The 15,932-nt window shown below is 55.3% G+C and overlaps 3 protein-coding genes across 64 annotated transcripts in view; 1 reads left to right on the top strand and 2 right to left on the bottom strand.

Moving 5' to 3' along the window:
- Nucleotides 1–2,766, top strand: part of WDPCP (WD repeat containing planar cell polarity effector) — a 156,617-nt gene extending 153,851 nt beyond the window's left edge. For all 37 annotated transcript variants that reach the window (XR_010471748.1, XR_002415032.2, XR_002415031.2 and 34 more), the window contains one exon: nucleotides 1,735–2,766. Coding sequence is in view for 33 of the 37 variants with exons in the window: in XM_065059218.1 (XP_064915290.1) it covers nucleotides 1,735–1,835 (101 nt within the window). In the remaining 4 variants the exon portion in view is untranslated. The remainder of the gene's footprint in view (nucleotides 1–1,734) is intronic.
- A 4,411-nt stretch (nucleotides 2,767–7,177) lies between these two features.
- On the bottom strand, nucleotides 7,178–12,346 carry OTX1 (orthodenticle homeobox 1). 4 transcript variants are annotated; one of them, XM_065059240.1, is made up of 4 exons: nucleotides 11,906–12,346; nucleotides 10,435–10,923; nucleotides 9,739–9,890; nucleotides 7,178–9,038 (listed from the first exon to the last, which is right to left on the bottom strand). In XM_065059240.1, exons 2-4 carry the CDS (start codon nucleotides 10,529–10,531, stop codon nucleotides 8,286–8,288), a joined length of 1,002 nt encoding a protein of 333 aa, XP_064915312.1. In that variant the 5' UTR covers nucleotides 10,532–10,923; nucleotides 11,906–12,346; the 3' UTR covers nucleotides 7,178–8,285. The 4 variants fall into 4 exon arrangements, with proteins under 4 accessions (XP_064915312.1, XP_064915311.1, XP_064915309.1 ...); XM_065059239.1 differs by having other exon boundaries at nucleotides 12,116–12,346; XM_065059237.1 differs by lacking the exon at nucleotides 11,906–12,346 and adding an exon at nucleotides 11,822–11,837.
- A 2,529-nt stretch (nucleotides 12,347–14,875) lies between these two features.
- Nucleotides 14,876–15,932, bottom strand: part of EHBP1 (EH domain binding protein 1) — a 225,538-nt gene continuing 224,481 nt past the window's right edge. For all 23 annotated transcript variants that reach the window (XM_065059180.1, XM_065059183.1, XM_065059184.1 and 20 more), the window contains one exon: nucleotides 14,876–15,838. In XM_065059180.1, the coding sequence (XP_064915252.1) occupies nucleotides 15,748–15,838 (91 nt within the window). In that variant the 3' untranslated portion in view covers nucleotides 14,876–15,747. The remainder of the gene's footprint in view (nucleotides 15,839–15,932) is intronic.

Below are 15,932 nucleotides of genomic sequence, written 5' to 3'. Positions count from 1 at the left end.
CACAACCTTGAATGGTCAAATATGATGTATTTGAGTTGTTTTTTTGTTTGTTAGTTGGGGTTTTTTTGTTGTTGGGTTTTTCTGTTTGTTGTTTGTTTTTTGTGGGTTTGTTTTGTTTTGTTTTTTCTCCAGCCTGCATTTACCTTCCCAGTTACTCGCTTGGTCCCCAGAGCAAGCACCAACAGAAACCCCTCTGCACCAGGTGATGACACATGTCTAGAGAAAAAAGAACCACCCCTTACTTTCAGCCACTGATGCTCCTCAAGGCTTTACTGCTATGGCTCCCCTGCAAAAAAAATCTTTTGAATTTGTTTTTATCTTCCAACGAGTGCCATTCAGAGAGCAAGGAGAACCCACAGAATGCTTGCAGCCACCCAAAAACCAAGGCACATACACACACCCCCTCCTACTAGTTGCTACTAAGGCAACTCATAGCCTCCTTGAAGACACCTGCCTAAGCAACAGTCTCAGTGGTGAAGCCACACTTCGAGTTTCAACACTGGAATAACCTGGTGGGGTCTGGAATGCAAGTGCTGGCTCAGATGGGATGTCAGGGACACTTTCTCATTCTCTTCAAACCACCTTCGAGAGTTAACAGGGCGTTGTATTGTGGCAGAGCCACCTCCTGCCATCTCCCTGCAAGGGAAGTGTCAAGTGACAGGCTGGAGACAAAACTCAGCGTCCATACAGCACTTGCTTTGTGCCGCCACGTTTTTACTGCTCCCTCCACGCTGAGGTAGGAAGGTTGTGCGCAGGAATGCTGTTTCGAAGGCGATCTCTATCTCTGTGGTGAAATACACATGCCATGAGATGGAGCTGCTGCTCTGTGAAGGTTCCTTATGAAGCTGCAAAGCTTAGGGGAATTTTTTTTTTACCTCTTTCCTGAAGTCAACGAGTCACTCACACCAGTCCCGTCCATCCATCCTTGCCAGTGCTCCCGCAGCCCCGTACAGCCCTGACAGCCACCCCCCTTCCCACACCAGCCAGACACACAGACACACGTTTCCCTTTGTTTTCAGGTCCACACCTAGTTTTTTTCTTTGCATTGTGAAGGGCTGGCTACTCATCTGTAATTCAAAAGAAAGCAATGACTCACTAGACTACAGCACTTTCCAAGGCAAAGTATCTCATGCATTTTGCAGGCACTCTGACCCGTGTTATGAAATACCCTCTATTTGTGGCACATATTCTTCCTATCGTCATGTCCTTTGCAAAAACAGAGGGCTGGAGTTTCCACCCTGCACAGGCACCCGTGCAGAAAGGGGATTTGTACTTAAATTACATGTTTTTATTGAATGGAAAATGCCATCACTCCATAACTTCGAAAACCTGGTTTGCTACGCTCTGGCGTTAACCCAGCCTTGTGGTGTTCGCAGTATGTTTTAATTAAAAGGTAACAAAAATCTGAAGTTTCATTTTTGCCAGTAAGCTTCCAAGCACCAGGGAAGGGGGCTCAAGGGCAGGTGAAGCCTTGGCTCCCAGCCCCTCATATCCTAAACCTATGTCCACCACAGGGGACACCATGAGCTGGAGCTGCAGCCCCTGGTTTCCCTAAGAGCAGCAGGGGAGGGGGTTGCAAAGGAGCTTAAAACATAGCGGAGAGGTGCTTTACGTTGCACAACAAGGCAGTGTCCAGGGCTTTAGGGCTGCATCCTCCATTCCCAAGCCAAAGTGGGACAGAAGACTCTGCCTGTCCCTGCTGCCTGCCTCATCCTGCCTGTCTTTTCCCCGCAGGAGACTGGAAACAGTGGGTCTCTCAAACTCGTGCACTTTGGGCTGGTGTGACCAAGAATGGGAACCCCCTTCACTGCCAAAGTAAAGAAGGAGAAACTTAACCGAGATGGTGAAGTTCACAGAAAGTTCTTCAGAGACCTTCCAGCCATCTCTGAATCCAACCATGCAGAAGACAAAACGCCAGGCTTATAAAAAGTGCCACCCTTAAACATCCAAATTATTTCTTGGTTAGCATGAATGTGTTCGTGCACGAACTGTTCCATGTTTGCTTATGGAGGGTGACTTGGTGACATTTTCATTTTTTTATTCAAAGACATTTAAAAAGCAAGTAATTGCAGATCCCCATTTATCTTAAAAATGCAATGCTGAAAAATTTGAGAGTGGGGGATTATTAGACAAATGCATAAACTTCTCAGGGGAAAGTCTGTACTTCTTTGTGCATTATATATTTTAACAATCTTCACTTGGAAGCAGATTTGAATTTCCACTTAAGGCTCTGAAAACCGTCCTATTGAGATACCAGCAGATAAAATCTTCACTCAGGATACCCCTGTGAAAGAGCAGTCTTTCACAGTCGGCAGCATTTTTCGGAGAATGCTCTCAATTTTCATATCTAGATATATCATCTTAGTTGAATAGCCATTATTTTGCCTTGAAAAAAAGATGCGGAGCCTCTTGAACATCATTCTGTTGGAGTCCAGATTTTAATCTGCCGCCTCTAACCATGAAGAGAAAATGCACTGAGGAGGTAACGTCACCTGTTTGAGACCTCTAGGTTTTTTGTGACAGTGAAGAGGGGCAAGCATCGTCACAGGTCTGTCTTCCCACCACTTAATTGGGTGCAGCATGTACGGATGCAGATTTTTGTACTCTTCTGTAGGCATGTGTGGGGGTTAAGCTTGGTGTTTTTTGGGAGCATTGGGTAGTTACAACCCAAAGCCCATGAACTTCTTGAAATTGGTTTTGTATGACCAACAAATTTGTACGATGAATGGACTGAAAATAAAAGCACAGTGTACAATAAAAAACAAACCTGCCAGCCATTAGAAGTACTTTATTAACAAAAATTCCGTATTTATCCAGATAAAATATTTGTGCTCGTTGTTGGTCATCCATTTTCCTCTACAAGCCAAAATCCTACTGAATTTCTGCTGCACGACAGGTGATTTTGATCTCACCAGAAAAACTCCCAACCTGTTTTGGCACTTTATCCAAATTGGTGCTTTTCCACAAGTGTATTCGAAGAAGACTTTTTGCTTTGCAGGTTGATGGGAGCAAATGAGCTGCAATGGATAGGCTTTTGTACACTCAACAGGGAAAAATTAATAAAGAGAGCTTTGAAACAGATCAGGCTGCTGCGTCACCTCTCCGCGCAGAGCTGTGCCTGTAATGGCTGTGCTTCACACAGCACTCGGAGGTGAGCACGCCTTTAGTGTCCTATAGATTTAATTTCTGAAATACACATAGCACAACGATGGACGGCAGCTATCGCGTGTTTGTTCTGCATAAGATGCTGCGATGCGTTGCTTTGCCATACAGCTATTTTGCTGAATTGCAGCCATATTTCTGTCAGTACAAGTGATGGTCTATATGAGGGATTAATCTGACACCAGACAGTGATTCTTAATCCTTCAGTATATCATAATCTATTTACTTTGCATGCTAAGAGGATTTCAGCTTAAAAATATACAGGAAGTGATACTAGAAATGTACATAAGATCCAGAATGCTGTTTCCTAAAATCACAGTTTTTCATAAAAATTAAAAAAAAAAAAAAATCCTCTCATGGCTTTCTTGGAAAAGTCCTGTCTGTCCTGAGGAAAAAAAAAAAAAAAGGGTTGAATAGGGATTTAAAGGGATTTAACTGGAAATAGGCATATGTTTTCCTTTAGGCTTCAGCCCTCTGACCGTTTTCACCCTCCTTTTTCTCCTCAGCTTTTTGTGCTTGGCCATACAACATGAAAGAAGAGCTCTCCAGTATAGCAGGTTCCTTGGCTTGGAGTTAGACTGGCAGATTTTTATTAACAAATTCAAAAAAAGGTTTGGAACCAATGTGGGATTTTATGTGCGTTAACTGCTACTCAAAGTGCATGAATTAGCAGTGACTGGCTAATATAGAGGTCATCACAGGGAAAACCACAAATGGTTGGGAGCAATGGCTCCTTATTCAGCTGTAATCATCTGTTTTCTTTGCGCCCTGCCAGAAAGGCTGTCTACAAAATAAACGTAATAAGCCGTGTTAGTGGGTACACCTCCCAAAACTTATAATTTCTAATTATAATTTTTTAGTAATTTAAAACATGCTCAGCCATAACACTTTGCATCCACAAAGCACATCCCGTGCCTGAACTGGCGATTGGTCGCCCCAGCCAGCATCAACCCTGCCCACTGCTGCATGGCTGGGTGCTTCTCAGGATGTTCAAATCGCTGTCTGGCTGTACCACATGTGGAGGGTTTAAAAGCAAAGCTTACCAAGAGGGGATTCTACTCAGAGCAAACACTGATGACAGCAAAGAAATCATGAATTGTTTCAGCCCCATGATTTACCAAGCATAAAAAATACTGGCAGTCCAAGCTGGATAGGACTCTCTCCCCTCTGTCCCTCTTTTTTTTCCCAAGTTCTGGCCCATGACTTACTGGCAGGGAAGCACCAGGTGCCTTTGGAGCAGGTGCCAGAGCAAGAGACAAGAGCTTCACCAGGCTTGTGCCCGGTAACCTGATGTCTCAGCACCAGCGCCTGGGCCACCGGTGTGCTCAGTGCAGCACCATAATCCAGCAGCAAATGCTCTTTAAAAATAAATAATACTATTATAATAGTAGCTGAGCACCCAATAGCCTTCTTGCTTCAGGCGTGAGGCATTGAGTTACCTAGGCAGCTGTTTCACAACCAGGCTGCCCTAAGAAAGCCCCGTGATCCCGCCACTGCCTGCTCCCAGCACCGGGCACCAGGCAGCAACTGTGCCACGGTACCTGCCAGGACTTGTGCTCAGTGCAGCAGAGCCTGTTCAAGCCTCAGGGGAGTCCATGGTGGGAGAGTTTTGCTCTGCCGTCCAAGTCCCAGCAGTGTGGGCGTGCTGCTGGTGAAAAGGGGTTGAGGGGAGAGTGGGCACCCCCAAAAGACGGACATGACTCTCCCCAGCCCATGCTCACCCACCGAAGGGCGTGAGTCACATCTTGCCCACGCTGCTGGCACCAACCCAGAGGCAGCAGAAGGAGGATGAGGCCTGACCGCACTCAGCTTGCCGGTAGGCAACATGCTAGTTAGTCACCATGGATTTTTTTCCAGGGAGGTTTACCTAATATGAGGAAAAAAAACCCCTCAGTTTTAATTGTTTTCCAGCAAAGCGGTCGCTCCCACTCGAGTTGTGCTCATTGACCTTCAAAGAAACTCCATGGCTGGGAGAAATGCAACAAAAAAATAAAAAAATTAAGCCAGTCATTGAGGGCAAATCCATTATTTGATGTGATCAGGAAAAGTCTCCTCTGTGCCCCCACCGCCAGCCAGGCTCAGCGACTGCTGCTGTGCTCCAGGTCTGCATGAGCAGGACTGGAAAATGCCCACAGACCAAACTGTGGTGTGGGGGACACTGGATAAGCAACCAGGCTGTGACACCGGGTGCTGCTGGATGCCCAGAATGGACGGGAGATTCCCTTGGGGGATGTGGACACCCCTCAGAGACCCAAATTCCAAAACAGATCCTGGACCCAGCTGCGCTGTGGGACAGTGGATTAAGAGGTTTAGGACCATGTCACCAAAACCAAGGGAGTAAAGTTCAGGCTTCCCTCCTACATGTGTCTTGGCAACACTGATATATATATATATATACTGCATTATAATGAAATTCAACTTTAATAGAATAATTTAGGTTGGAAAAGACCTTTAAGATCGAGTTCAACTATAAACCTAACACCGCCAAGTCTCATTAAACCATATCCCTACATGCCACATCTATTAAGGAAGGTAGTGTGTGTCATTTCTGTTTAACGAAATGAATGGGGGGGGGCAGGGTGCGTTGTACACTTGCTGGCTCATCTCTCAGGTGCTTAGTAAATTTGGGAAGGCAACTTCACTTTGTGTCCAGCTCAGACTTAATTCTTTTACAGCTCCAGGAGGACCGTGATAACTTTTTCCCTTTAAAAGAAAGGCTGGTGGTACCCATACCCAGCACACCTGGTCTTCTCTCAAACTGCCTGTACAGACACCCTTTGATGTAATGTGTGCTTTGCTACTGCTTGCAGAAGAGAACCATTATTTTGTATGTATTGACATATATGTATATATATAAGTACTTATATATATGCATGGAAGAAGCCAACGAGGAAAACAGACATTTAAAGAAAAATCCCCTGAAATGGACTTGGCTGCACCCATTGCCTCCCGTCTCTCCCTGCTGCAGTGTGTGGGTGCTGGAGGCCATCAGCTGCTCAGGCTCCCGCCTTGGGGCTGTGCCATGGCTGTGACCCTGGAAGGACACACCTGGGGACAACCCCGCTGCAGCGCATTCCCCAGCAGCCACAGCAGCACATTGCTGGCCCTGTTCGCACCCCACCGGGATGCTGGAGCGGACACAGGGAGGTGCAAACCCTCCCCAAAGCAGCTGCCAGGAGCCTGTCGGTGCCTCAACACCCCCCACAATCCCAGCTGCCCCAGGGATGCTTGGGGACACCAGGGATGGGGGCACACAGCATGGCGCTAGGCACTACTACAAGACCACAGAGAGGATGGAAATTTTGGGATTCCCCCTCTGACCAGTGCCATCAATGGCCCAAGCAGGGTGGCAGTGGCCCCAGTGATGCCCTCAGCTCCAGGTCCGTGGGAACAGCCCCAGCACCACTGGGCAGCCTCTGACAACTGCAGGCAAGGTCTGAGGAGACAAAAAAAAAAGGAAACGGGGGAGATTACCACAAGAAATAATTGACCCCTGCCTCCCCGGCTGGATCAGCCAGCAGCAGCTGTGGAGGGAAATGCCGGGAGCCAGGGCTGGAAGCACCAGTGCCGAACATCCCTCTGGGCACCTGCCTGCACCAGGGGGACAAAGATCTGTCTGTCTGTCTGCATGGCTCTACATCTAGAGGGGTCCTTGCACCCCCCGTGCTGCACAGGCCTGCCCATGGGTCCTGAGTTTGGGGGGGTCACCCCACTGGGTGGGTTTTTGCTGTTGCAGACAGTGATTTGCCCATCTCACAGGTCCCACCTGCACCAGGGTGCAGCAACAAATTGGTAACCAATTAACAATGTTGATTAACGCAAAAGCCGGTCTCCCGTTCACACTCACCAGCAGAGGTGGCAGTGGGCCCCCCCTCCAAAGCGCTCACAAACATCACACACACACACCCTGCCCATCCTGCTGGGACCCCCCACGAAGCATTTCCCAGGATCTCAACCCCCCAGGGAAGTTTCCTGCAGAAGAGGCAGAGGGGAGGAAGGACAGGACACCACCACATTGATTAGTTTGGATTTTATTGGGGTTGGGGCAAGAGGGGCAGTTTGCCTTACAGTGGAAGGGGCAAGTGTGAGGTTACGGCATCAAAAATCACAGACACAGCCCCTCTCCCCCTACAGGGCGAAGCGGCTGAAAAAGCACAAGCCTGGTGCAGGCAAGGCTACTGGGCGGCAGGGCTGCAGCCCAGACCCGCAAACTCACCAACCAACAGAAGGGGCTAAAAAACCAAAAATAACCAAACCAAAAAATACCCCCAGAAAGTCATGTCCCCCCGACCACAAAGCAGAGCTGCTTTCCCCTGCATCCCTCCCCCCCAAAAAAAAAGTAAACCAAAACTTTTTCTTTCTTTCCTTTTTATTATTTTTAAAGGTTTTCTTGTTTTTGTTTTCCAAAAGTTTTGGCAGTTTTGGTCTGCAGGTTGGGGATGAGCCGGGCAGCCCTTCCCCGCCCTGCCCTGGACTGCTGCCCCTTCTCCCACTGCCCCAGCCCTGGGATAGCACGGCTGAGCTTGCACAGAGTCCTCGAGGATGGAGGACGCAAAACAGGACGATTCCTTTTTAGTGAAGAAAATCAAAATTTAAAAAAGATTTTTTTTTTTAAAGTTCTGTTCCTTGTTAGACTCTAGATAAATGCCACCCAACAGCATCAACTAAAAATAATCATGGTCACTGGAACGGACCAAGTATTTACATCGTTCCTGCCGCTCCCAGCAGCAAGAGGCTGTACAGGACTGGCGAGCTGGGGGGGGTCCCACATTCAGAGGGGGCGAGGGTCCCCACAGAAGTTGGGGGGCACCGGCAGGGCAGGAGCCAGCCTGCGCCTCTGCCTGGGGGGCAGCAGGGGAGACGCTAGGCTTTTTTTTTTTAACTCCTCTTCTGTTGCATTTAAAAAAATAATAATTATAATGAACCCACTGAAGGGGAACAGGAAGCAAATAAATATCAGTCAATAGGGATGGGGGTGGCAAGACCCCCGTCAGGGGCATCACCACTGCTAACGAAGTGTGGGGAAGAGGAGGAAGAGCCAGAGCCAGAGTCCTGCCTGAGAGGCAGTGGGAAAACCCCAAGATGGGGGTCCGTGGTGGTGTGGGGGGACAGCGGTCAGCCCCTCACAAGACCTGGAAGCGCCAGGATGCCTGGTCCTTGTAGTCAAGGCAGTCAGGGGAGTTGAAGTTGAGTTTCCAGGAGGCAGCGGCGGCAGGCTCCTTGTAATCCAGGCAGTCGGAGGAGTTGAAGGGCAGCCCGGTGCCGCCGTAACCCTGATGATGGTGGTGATGGTGATGATGGTGGTGGTGGCCTGAGCTCTGGCTCAGCGGGTGGTGGTGGTGGTGGCCGGGCACCGAGGAGGGCCCCATGGGGCTGAGCTGGTGGGGATGGTGGTGGGAATGCATGGGTGCCAGGTAGGAGCTGCAATCCACACCCCCGAAATAGGATGAGGAGGGCGGTGTGGGGTAACCCTGCCCGTACCCCCCGCCTTGACCATAAGAGACAGGGTAGCTGGCAGAGGTGGCCGCGGCGGCGGGGCCAGCCCGTTGCATGCAGGACGCAGCAGCTGGCGGCAGAGGCTCAGGCACTGTCACCCCTGCCGGCGCAGCGCCGGGAGAGATGGAAGCCGGGCTCCAGATGGACGATGCTGGGGTGCTGAGAGATGCCGGAGCACCTGCCGGGGCTGATGAGGCAGAGCTGGAGGAGGAAGAAGAGGCTGAGCTGGAGGCCGCTGCTGGTGGTGTGAACTGCCCGCTGCTCTCCGAACCCGAGCTCTCACGAGCTGGTGAGGATTTCTTCTTGGCCGGACGGCTTTTGGCCCCGCCGCCACTCTGCTGCTGCTGCCGGCATTTGGCACGGCGGTTCTTGAACCAGACCTGCAATGAGTAAATGGGGTGCAGGGGAATGAGCAGTGGAACGAGGAGGGGTGGTGGGGTGAGCAGTGGGCCCAGAGGACTCCCCACTTGCCCTGCCGCTCCTCCTCACCCTGGAAGCACCCTGCCAGCCTCACCCCAGCACTAGTTCTCCCAGCACCCACACCCAGCCATTAGCACTACACTCCCCTGCACCTCGGAAAAAAAAGTCCCGCCTGGCACCCAGGCCACCCCATGTCCTGCCCCAAACAAGGATGCCCGGGGCCAGCGGCTGGGATGTCCCAGCTTGTACCTGTTCCCGGCACAGAGATAAAATATGATTTTGGGAGACAGACCCTGAATGGGGTGCTGCCTGCATATCCCACCCCGTTGGGCATCTGGGGACCAGTGCCAGAGGGAGCCCCCCGGGAAGGACCCAAGCAGTGGGGCTGCTACACCCAGGGGCATGTGGAGGGAAACAGAAAAATAATTAAAAAAAAATAACAAAAAGAGGATAAAAAAGAAAAATAAAAGTCTCCCGCTGTCTGGATGCCCCCACTGCAGGACAGACGAGCGGTCAGGACCTCATGTGCATCCCAGCCCCAAGGAAACTGGGATGAGCGCGGATGGAGAGCCGGGTCTGAATCATGCCAGCCCAGCCAGGCTGCCCTCACATCCCACCCAGCCCGTGATGGCACAGGATGCCCCCATGCCAAGCCAGTACCTGGACTCGGGACTCGGGTAGGTTGATCTTCAGGGCGACCTCCTCCCGCATGAAGATGTCGGGGTAGCGGGTCTTAGCAAAAAGCGCCTCCAGCACGTCCAGCTGTGAGCGGGTGAAGGTGGTCCGCTCCCGCCGCTGCTTCCGTGGGGTGGCTGGAGAAAAGCACCGCCATGCCGGTCACGCCGGGACCCTGCGCACCTCCTGCACCCCAGCACCAGAATCCCAGCACCCCTGGGGCAGGGGCCTGAGAAACATCCCCTGCTCTGAGCCCAAGGAGCGGCAGTGCCACCTGTAAACCCAGCCAGCGCTGCCCGCCGGGGCCAGCCCCTGCCCCACTGCAGCCCGGGCGAGTGGTGCAGGACTGGGGAAGAGTCAGGCCTGGCCCCGGCAGCAGCAGCGGAGAGATTTCGTTGTGTTTAAATAAATCTACCTTTTTTTTTTTTAATCTTTAAAAATCCCCACAAGAATGAAGGAGCCCCGGGGACAGGAGGAAATTCAGCTGCTGTCCTCCCTTCCCACCCCAGGCTACAGGCAAATTGGGGGGCACCCCCACCCCAAACTGTGTGGCTCCACGGACTCCTCCAAACCCTCCCCGGATGGAGCTTTTCTCCCTCTGCTTGTTCCCGGGCAGGACCCGCCAGGGTGTGGGTGGGTAATGGTGTGGGTGGGGAGGGGGCTGCAGCGCCAGACACTCACCCGGGTACCCCACGGAGGGATGCAGCAGGTCCATGGCGGGGCCCGTCAGCCCCAGCCCGTTCATGCCGTAAGGAGGCTGTTTAAGGTAAGACATCATGCTAAAAGCCGGGCACGTTTCCTCCAAAGTCCCGCAGAAAAATTTAAAAAATAAAATAATAATAATAAAAAAATCAAATGTGTGGGGTGGGGAAGTGGGAAAAGAAGGGGAAAAATAAGCCCCAACAGAAACAACCCCCGAAAAAAACCCAAACAAGAGGCAAAAAAAATTTAAAAACCAACAACGATTAAAAAATGGAGCACAAAATCAGCATAAAAGGAGTTTTTTTCGATCCGTCCCGCCGTCACCGCCGCGACGTCCTCGAGTGATCGCAGGCAAAAGGAAGGAAAAAAAAAAAAGAAAAAAAAAAAGAAAAAATAAATAAAACAACAACGAGGACCGGGAAACAAAAAGGCGTATTTCTTCCCCGTGCAGAGGCGAGGCCGGAGCGCCTGGGAAGAGAGCAAGAGAGAGGCGAGTTAGGGGTCTGGCCGCCCCAAGTCCTGCCGAGGGGCGCCCCGGGAACTTGGCGGCTGCGCGCACCCCGGCACTGGGGCACCGGGCAGACGGCCTTTAGTTGCAATTTTTTTATTATTAATATTATTATTTGGTTTTATTTTAAACGAAGACGAGTTGCGTGCAAGTGGCGAGAGGCAACAGTGCCCAGCGATGGGCAGAGATAAAGCAATTATTTAAAAAGATAATTGGATTAGGAATCAAAAGGAGGTGCCAAAGGAGGGAAGTATAATTAATTTAAAAGCGAGCAGACAGGGACGTTTTAATTAGAAATGGATAAGAATTATAAAGGGAAAAAGGAAAAGAGAGAGCGCAGGCACCCGAGCGGGCGGCCGGCGCCGACAGCCCGGGACGGGACAGCGGCGGGGCCCGTCCCGGGGCTGGGGGGGCTTCCGGCAGAACCGGGGAGTGACACACGGGACCCGGCAGCCGCCGGTTCGTGAAGCAGCGGCCGGCCTCGGTGGCAAAAAGCAGCAGATAAACGCGGACGGGAGGAAGGGGCGGAGAGACCCCGGGCGGCCCCGCCGAGCCCCGGGGGCGGCCCCTTCTGCCGAGGCCGGGACCCCCCCCGCGGCGGCATCGCGGGGAACCCGGCCCGCGGAGAGGGGGTGACGGGCAGCCCCCGGCAGGCCGGGGCCGGACGCAGGTCGGGCGGCAGCGCCGTGACCCAGCGTTGCATAACTTTGCCGAAGAGCACGGCGGAGCGGGACCGTCCCGGGCGGCGACAGGGGAGAAAGCGAGAAATAAAGGAAAAAAAAAAAAAAAAACAGAACGAGGAAAATCCCGGGGAAGCCTCAGCCCGGCCGTGCCCACCCCCTCTACACACATACGCACCCCGGGTGCGGTGCCGACGGCCCGCTCTGTCCCGCCGCCCGCCCCGTCGGGGAGCGCGGTGCCCGCCACCCCCGCCCGCCTCACCTGCGCGGCCACCTGCGGAGCGACCGCCGTAGCGGGGGCTTGCGTGCAGGGGGGAGCGGGCGGGGGGCGCGGAAGGGGGGGGGGGGAAGAGTAGGGGGAGGTCAGGCAGGTGAGGGGCAGGCTGGAGAAGGGGGCTGGGGAAGGGGGCTGGGGGGGCGATGCCCGAAGCCGAACCGCGGACCCCCAACTTGTCGGGGCGCCCCGCGTTACCTTGCCAGCGGCCCGCGCTGTCGGGGCGATGGAGCCCTGGCCCTGATGAGGATTGATCACCTACCCCCGGCCCTACCCTTGTATGTGCGCGCAAAGCATCTGCGTAACCAGCCCAGCGCCAATCCCCGGCCGCTCCCCGCCTGACTGACAGCCGCCCAGGCAATGGCAGCGCAGGGCGCCGGCTCCCTCCGCGCCCCCCCCACCCCGCTCCGCGCCTCTCCGCGCTCCCCCGCGCACCCGCCGCGGACGCGCCCGACCCGGGCCCTGAGGCTCGGAGAAGTGGCCGACGGAGCAAGGCGTTGGAAGGGGTGGGTGCGCAGGACCCGCGCAACCTCCGCGGAGGGGATAGGGGGTGGGAATCGTTAGAGAAGTTGTGGGAGGGTAGCCGCTCCGCGACCGCGCAAGTCTGCCCGTGTGCCCCGGCAGCGCCCTGAGCCGCTCCGCGCCCCCGCCGGCCGAAAGCACCGCGGAAAAGTTTCGGCTGCTGCTTGCACCGGCGCGGAGGGCGCTGCTGGGGGGGGAGGCGGTGTGGGGAGCGGGGGGAGGCGGGGTCCCGGCCCCCCCCCCGGCGTCTGGAGGTTCGCCCAAACTTTGTGCTTTAAAATAATAATTAAAAAGCAGCGGCCGCACCTTTCCCCGTGTGTCCTGAATTCAGGGGCTGCACCGCGCCGCGGGGAGCGGCCCGGGGGCGGCAGAGAGACGGGTGCGGGGGGGAGAACGAGACCCACCCGTCCGCGCCGCTCCGCACTGCTCCGCGCAGCCCGACTCGTTGCCCGCAGCGGCGGCAAAAGCGGAGCGGCGCGGGGCAGGCGCGGAGCGGCGGGGTCGGTGCGTGGGGGGCGCGGAGCGGGGCGCTCCAGCCGCGCAGGCGGCGGAGCGGTCCCGGACCTCTAACGAGGGCTCCGGTGCGCGGCTTTTGTTGGTCTCCTCAAATCAACTCCCTCTAATTGCAGTTGGAGCTGAAAGCGAGCTAATGTTCAAAGGCGCTGCCCGCCGGCCCCCACCAAAGCGCAGTTTTCTTTCTCCCCCATGTTATTTTATTTTTCTTCTTTTCCTCTCGTTTTCCCGGGCGAGAAGTGAACCGTCTGATCCGGCCGGGAGGGAGACGATGGGCCGAGATGGGGAGACACGAGGAGCTTTACAAGCTCCTCCGCTCGCCCGCAAAAGTCAGCGACACGGGCACTTCGCCCCGCAACAAAGGCGCCGCGGCCCATTCACAAAAAGCGAATAGAGGAGGAAGAGGGAGAAGGGAGGGTTGGGGGGGGGCAGTTCCCCCCTTTTCAGCTCCCCTTCCCCTCGCAATTTGCCCCGATCCCGCCGAGGCAGTTCCTGGGCCGGTTTGCGTTTCCCGGGCCCCGCCGCCTTCTCATCACTTCCCCCCGCCGGGGCAGCCCCGGTCCTGGCGGGCAGCAGCCGCCCCCCACACCGGGGGGGTATGTGTACCTCCGCAATGCTCCCCGCAAACACCGCGGTTGCCCAGTCCCCAGTTGCGGGCGCCTCCCCGCAGGCTCGGCGAGGGGCTGCGGGCAGGGCGGGCGCAGGGCTCGCCGCCCCCCGGGTTGACGGTCCCGGCCCCCCGGCCCCCCGACCCCCCTTTCCCTCTGCCGGACGGAGCGTGCACCCTCCCCGCTGCGCCCAGGTAAGGTCGGCGGCCGGGCGGAGGCTGCGGGCGGGCAAGGGGCTGGGCCGCGCGTCCCCCCGGCCCCGCCGACGAGGAAGGGCAGAGGCAGCTCGGGCTGGCGGAGGGGCTCTTGCGACCGGTTTCTGGGCTGCGGGCCGTAGGGAATGGGACCCGCTTATTTTTCACGCAGCCCAGGGGCTGAGTTACTTCTTTCGAATTAAAAGACAGACAAGCACCAGCCCCCGGGGTGGGGGGAGTCCGCCCGCACTCGCGGCCTCCTCGCCTCTCGGGGCAGCCCCAAGCTTCGGGGCTCAGCAACTCCCGCTGTCCAGACGGGTAGGCAGTGCCGTTGGCTTTGCCGCCCTCTCCCCTCCTGAGCCTCCGCTGCCTTCCGCGGCAGCGGAACACTCGGAGCGTGTGTCCCCCCATTTCCCGGCCCCTGTATCTTGGAGGGGATGGCAGAGGGTCACGGCGGAGCCGACTTTCTGCCGCGCCTTCCCTCCCGGCGGCGGGGCGCTCCGCGCATCCTCCCCAAATTCGCAGGGGACCAAACCCACCGACGGGCACCGGGGCATCCCCCAGCCCCCGGCCCTGGGCCGGTACAACCAGCGGGCATCGGCGGCCACTCGCACAAGGCCGGGCACTTCCTTCCTTCACGGGGGAATATTTTTCTGGTGGTAGCGGGAGGTCACGGCGGGGAGCAGGTTGCAGTTGCACCCAGAGCCGCCGCCGATGCGGGGGGGTTCTCTCCCGGGACGGCAGCCGCCTCCCCGCGGGGTTTGGGCTCCCTCCGGCTCCGCCGCCCGCTCAAGTCCCCGCGTGTGCGCTCCTTGCACCGCCGCGGCCGCAGCGGAGCTTTGGCCTCGCGTCCCCCGCGCCGGCCGGCGGACGGCATCGGCCCCGCAAGGAAAAGTTTTGCCTCCCTCTCCCCGACTTGCTTTTGATTAAAAACAAGCGAAAAACTTTTCCCTCTGGTGGGTTTCGTTGCATTCGGCGAAGCCGCGTCGGCCGGGACAGCATGGGGCGGCCGAGTCCCCCTGGCCCCCGCGGGGTCGGGCCCTTCCCGGCCCCCGGACCCCCTCCCCGGCCGGCGGAGGGAGGGATGGAGGGAGTTTCCCAGGTAAAGAGGAAAGCGGCAGTTACGGTAAGAAAGATTCGGCTTTTATTGAAAATTTTATATATGACTTGGTATTGTAATAAATAAACGAGACGAGCTCCACGAAGGGACAATGCGAGCGCGGGACACGCGTGGGGGCACACGAACGGGGTGGGGTGGCGAGGTGCGGAAGGGGACGCGGCCCGGGCGCAATAAATAACACGGAGCGGTGGCGCGGCCCGGGCCCGCGGGGGGACGCGGGTGGGAAGAAACGCGCTGCCCCGGGCCGCCCCACTCGCAGCCGCTCCCTGGGCTTTATGCCCCGAGAAACCCCCCGACCAAACCAGAGCAGCTCAGCTCTACTCCCGGGAAAATGGAAAACCGCTGAAATAAAACACTCGTAAATACAGCACATTTTTAATAATAACTGGGGTGGATCTGACCTAACTATAAAATGTAGGTAGCTTATTAAGTAGTACATATGGCAGGACTAGATGAAACCATTCCCAATGTTTTTTTTTCCTATATCCCCTTCTCTAATCCTATTACGACAAAAACGTATTTATTTCAAAACTCAGCCCTCCTCCAGCTAAAGAAACCAGGACAGACTTTATTTCTTCTGTTTCTTCCACACATCTCCGGCATCACCTGCACAGCCAGGGTCTCGGTGATTTCATTTCAAACCCTTTCGGCAGGAGAGCTGAGCCCACAAGGAAGCCATGGTACAATGCTAGTTTGCTTGAATGGAAACCAAAAAATAATGGAGCGGGGCCCGGCACAGATTATATCTGGCCTAAGAAATGGAAAAAAGTTTAATTTTTTTTTTTCCAAAACATTTTTTCCCAGTTATGTTGGCATTTTAAAAACGTAAGAAAGAGCCGCGCTGTGATTTTGCCACAGCTGCTGGAGGTCCGCTCACTGGAGGACGCATTTCTCTTCCTTCTTGGCCATCTTGCCTTTGTTTTGCTCGAGGGTCCTCTCCAAATGCTCGTCTTCTTCCTCGGCCCTGCGGAGAGAGGTGGCGGGAAGTGTGGTGAGGGGCTGCGCAGGATGCGCGGCTGCGCCGAGCTCGCCACAGCCACGGCGCTCACGGACTTGGC

The sequence above is a fragment of the Columba livia genome, chromosome 3 (assembly GCF_036013475.1).
Source record: "Columba livia isolate bColLiv1 breed racing homer chromosome 3, bColLiv1.pat.W.v2, whole genome shotgun sequence".
NCBI lineage: Eukaryota > Metazoa > Chordata > Aves > Columbiformes > Columbidae > Columba > Columba livia.
Note: the sequence above shows the minus strand (reverse complement) of the source record. Positions and strands in the feature narration are given on the sequence as shown.

What these genes read in the sequence shown, in the direction of transcription:
- OTX1 (XM_065059240.1), bottom strand. Translation starts at nt 10,531, where the DNA reads ATGATGTCTTACCTTAAACAGCCTCCTTACGGCATGAACGGGCTGGGG. An exon ending in TCCCTCCGTGGGGTACCCGG is followed by an intron (nt 9,891 to 10,434) that starts GTGAGTGTCTGG and finishes GCTTTTCTCCAG; the next exon opens with CCACCCCACGGAAGCAGCGG. An exon ending in TACCCGAGTCCCGAGTCCAG is followed by an intron (nt 9,039 to 9,738) that starts GTACTGGCTTGG and finishes TACTCATTGCAG; the next exon opens with GTCTGGTTCAAGAACCGCCG.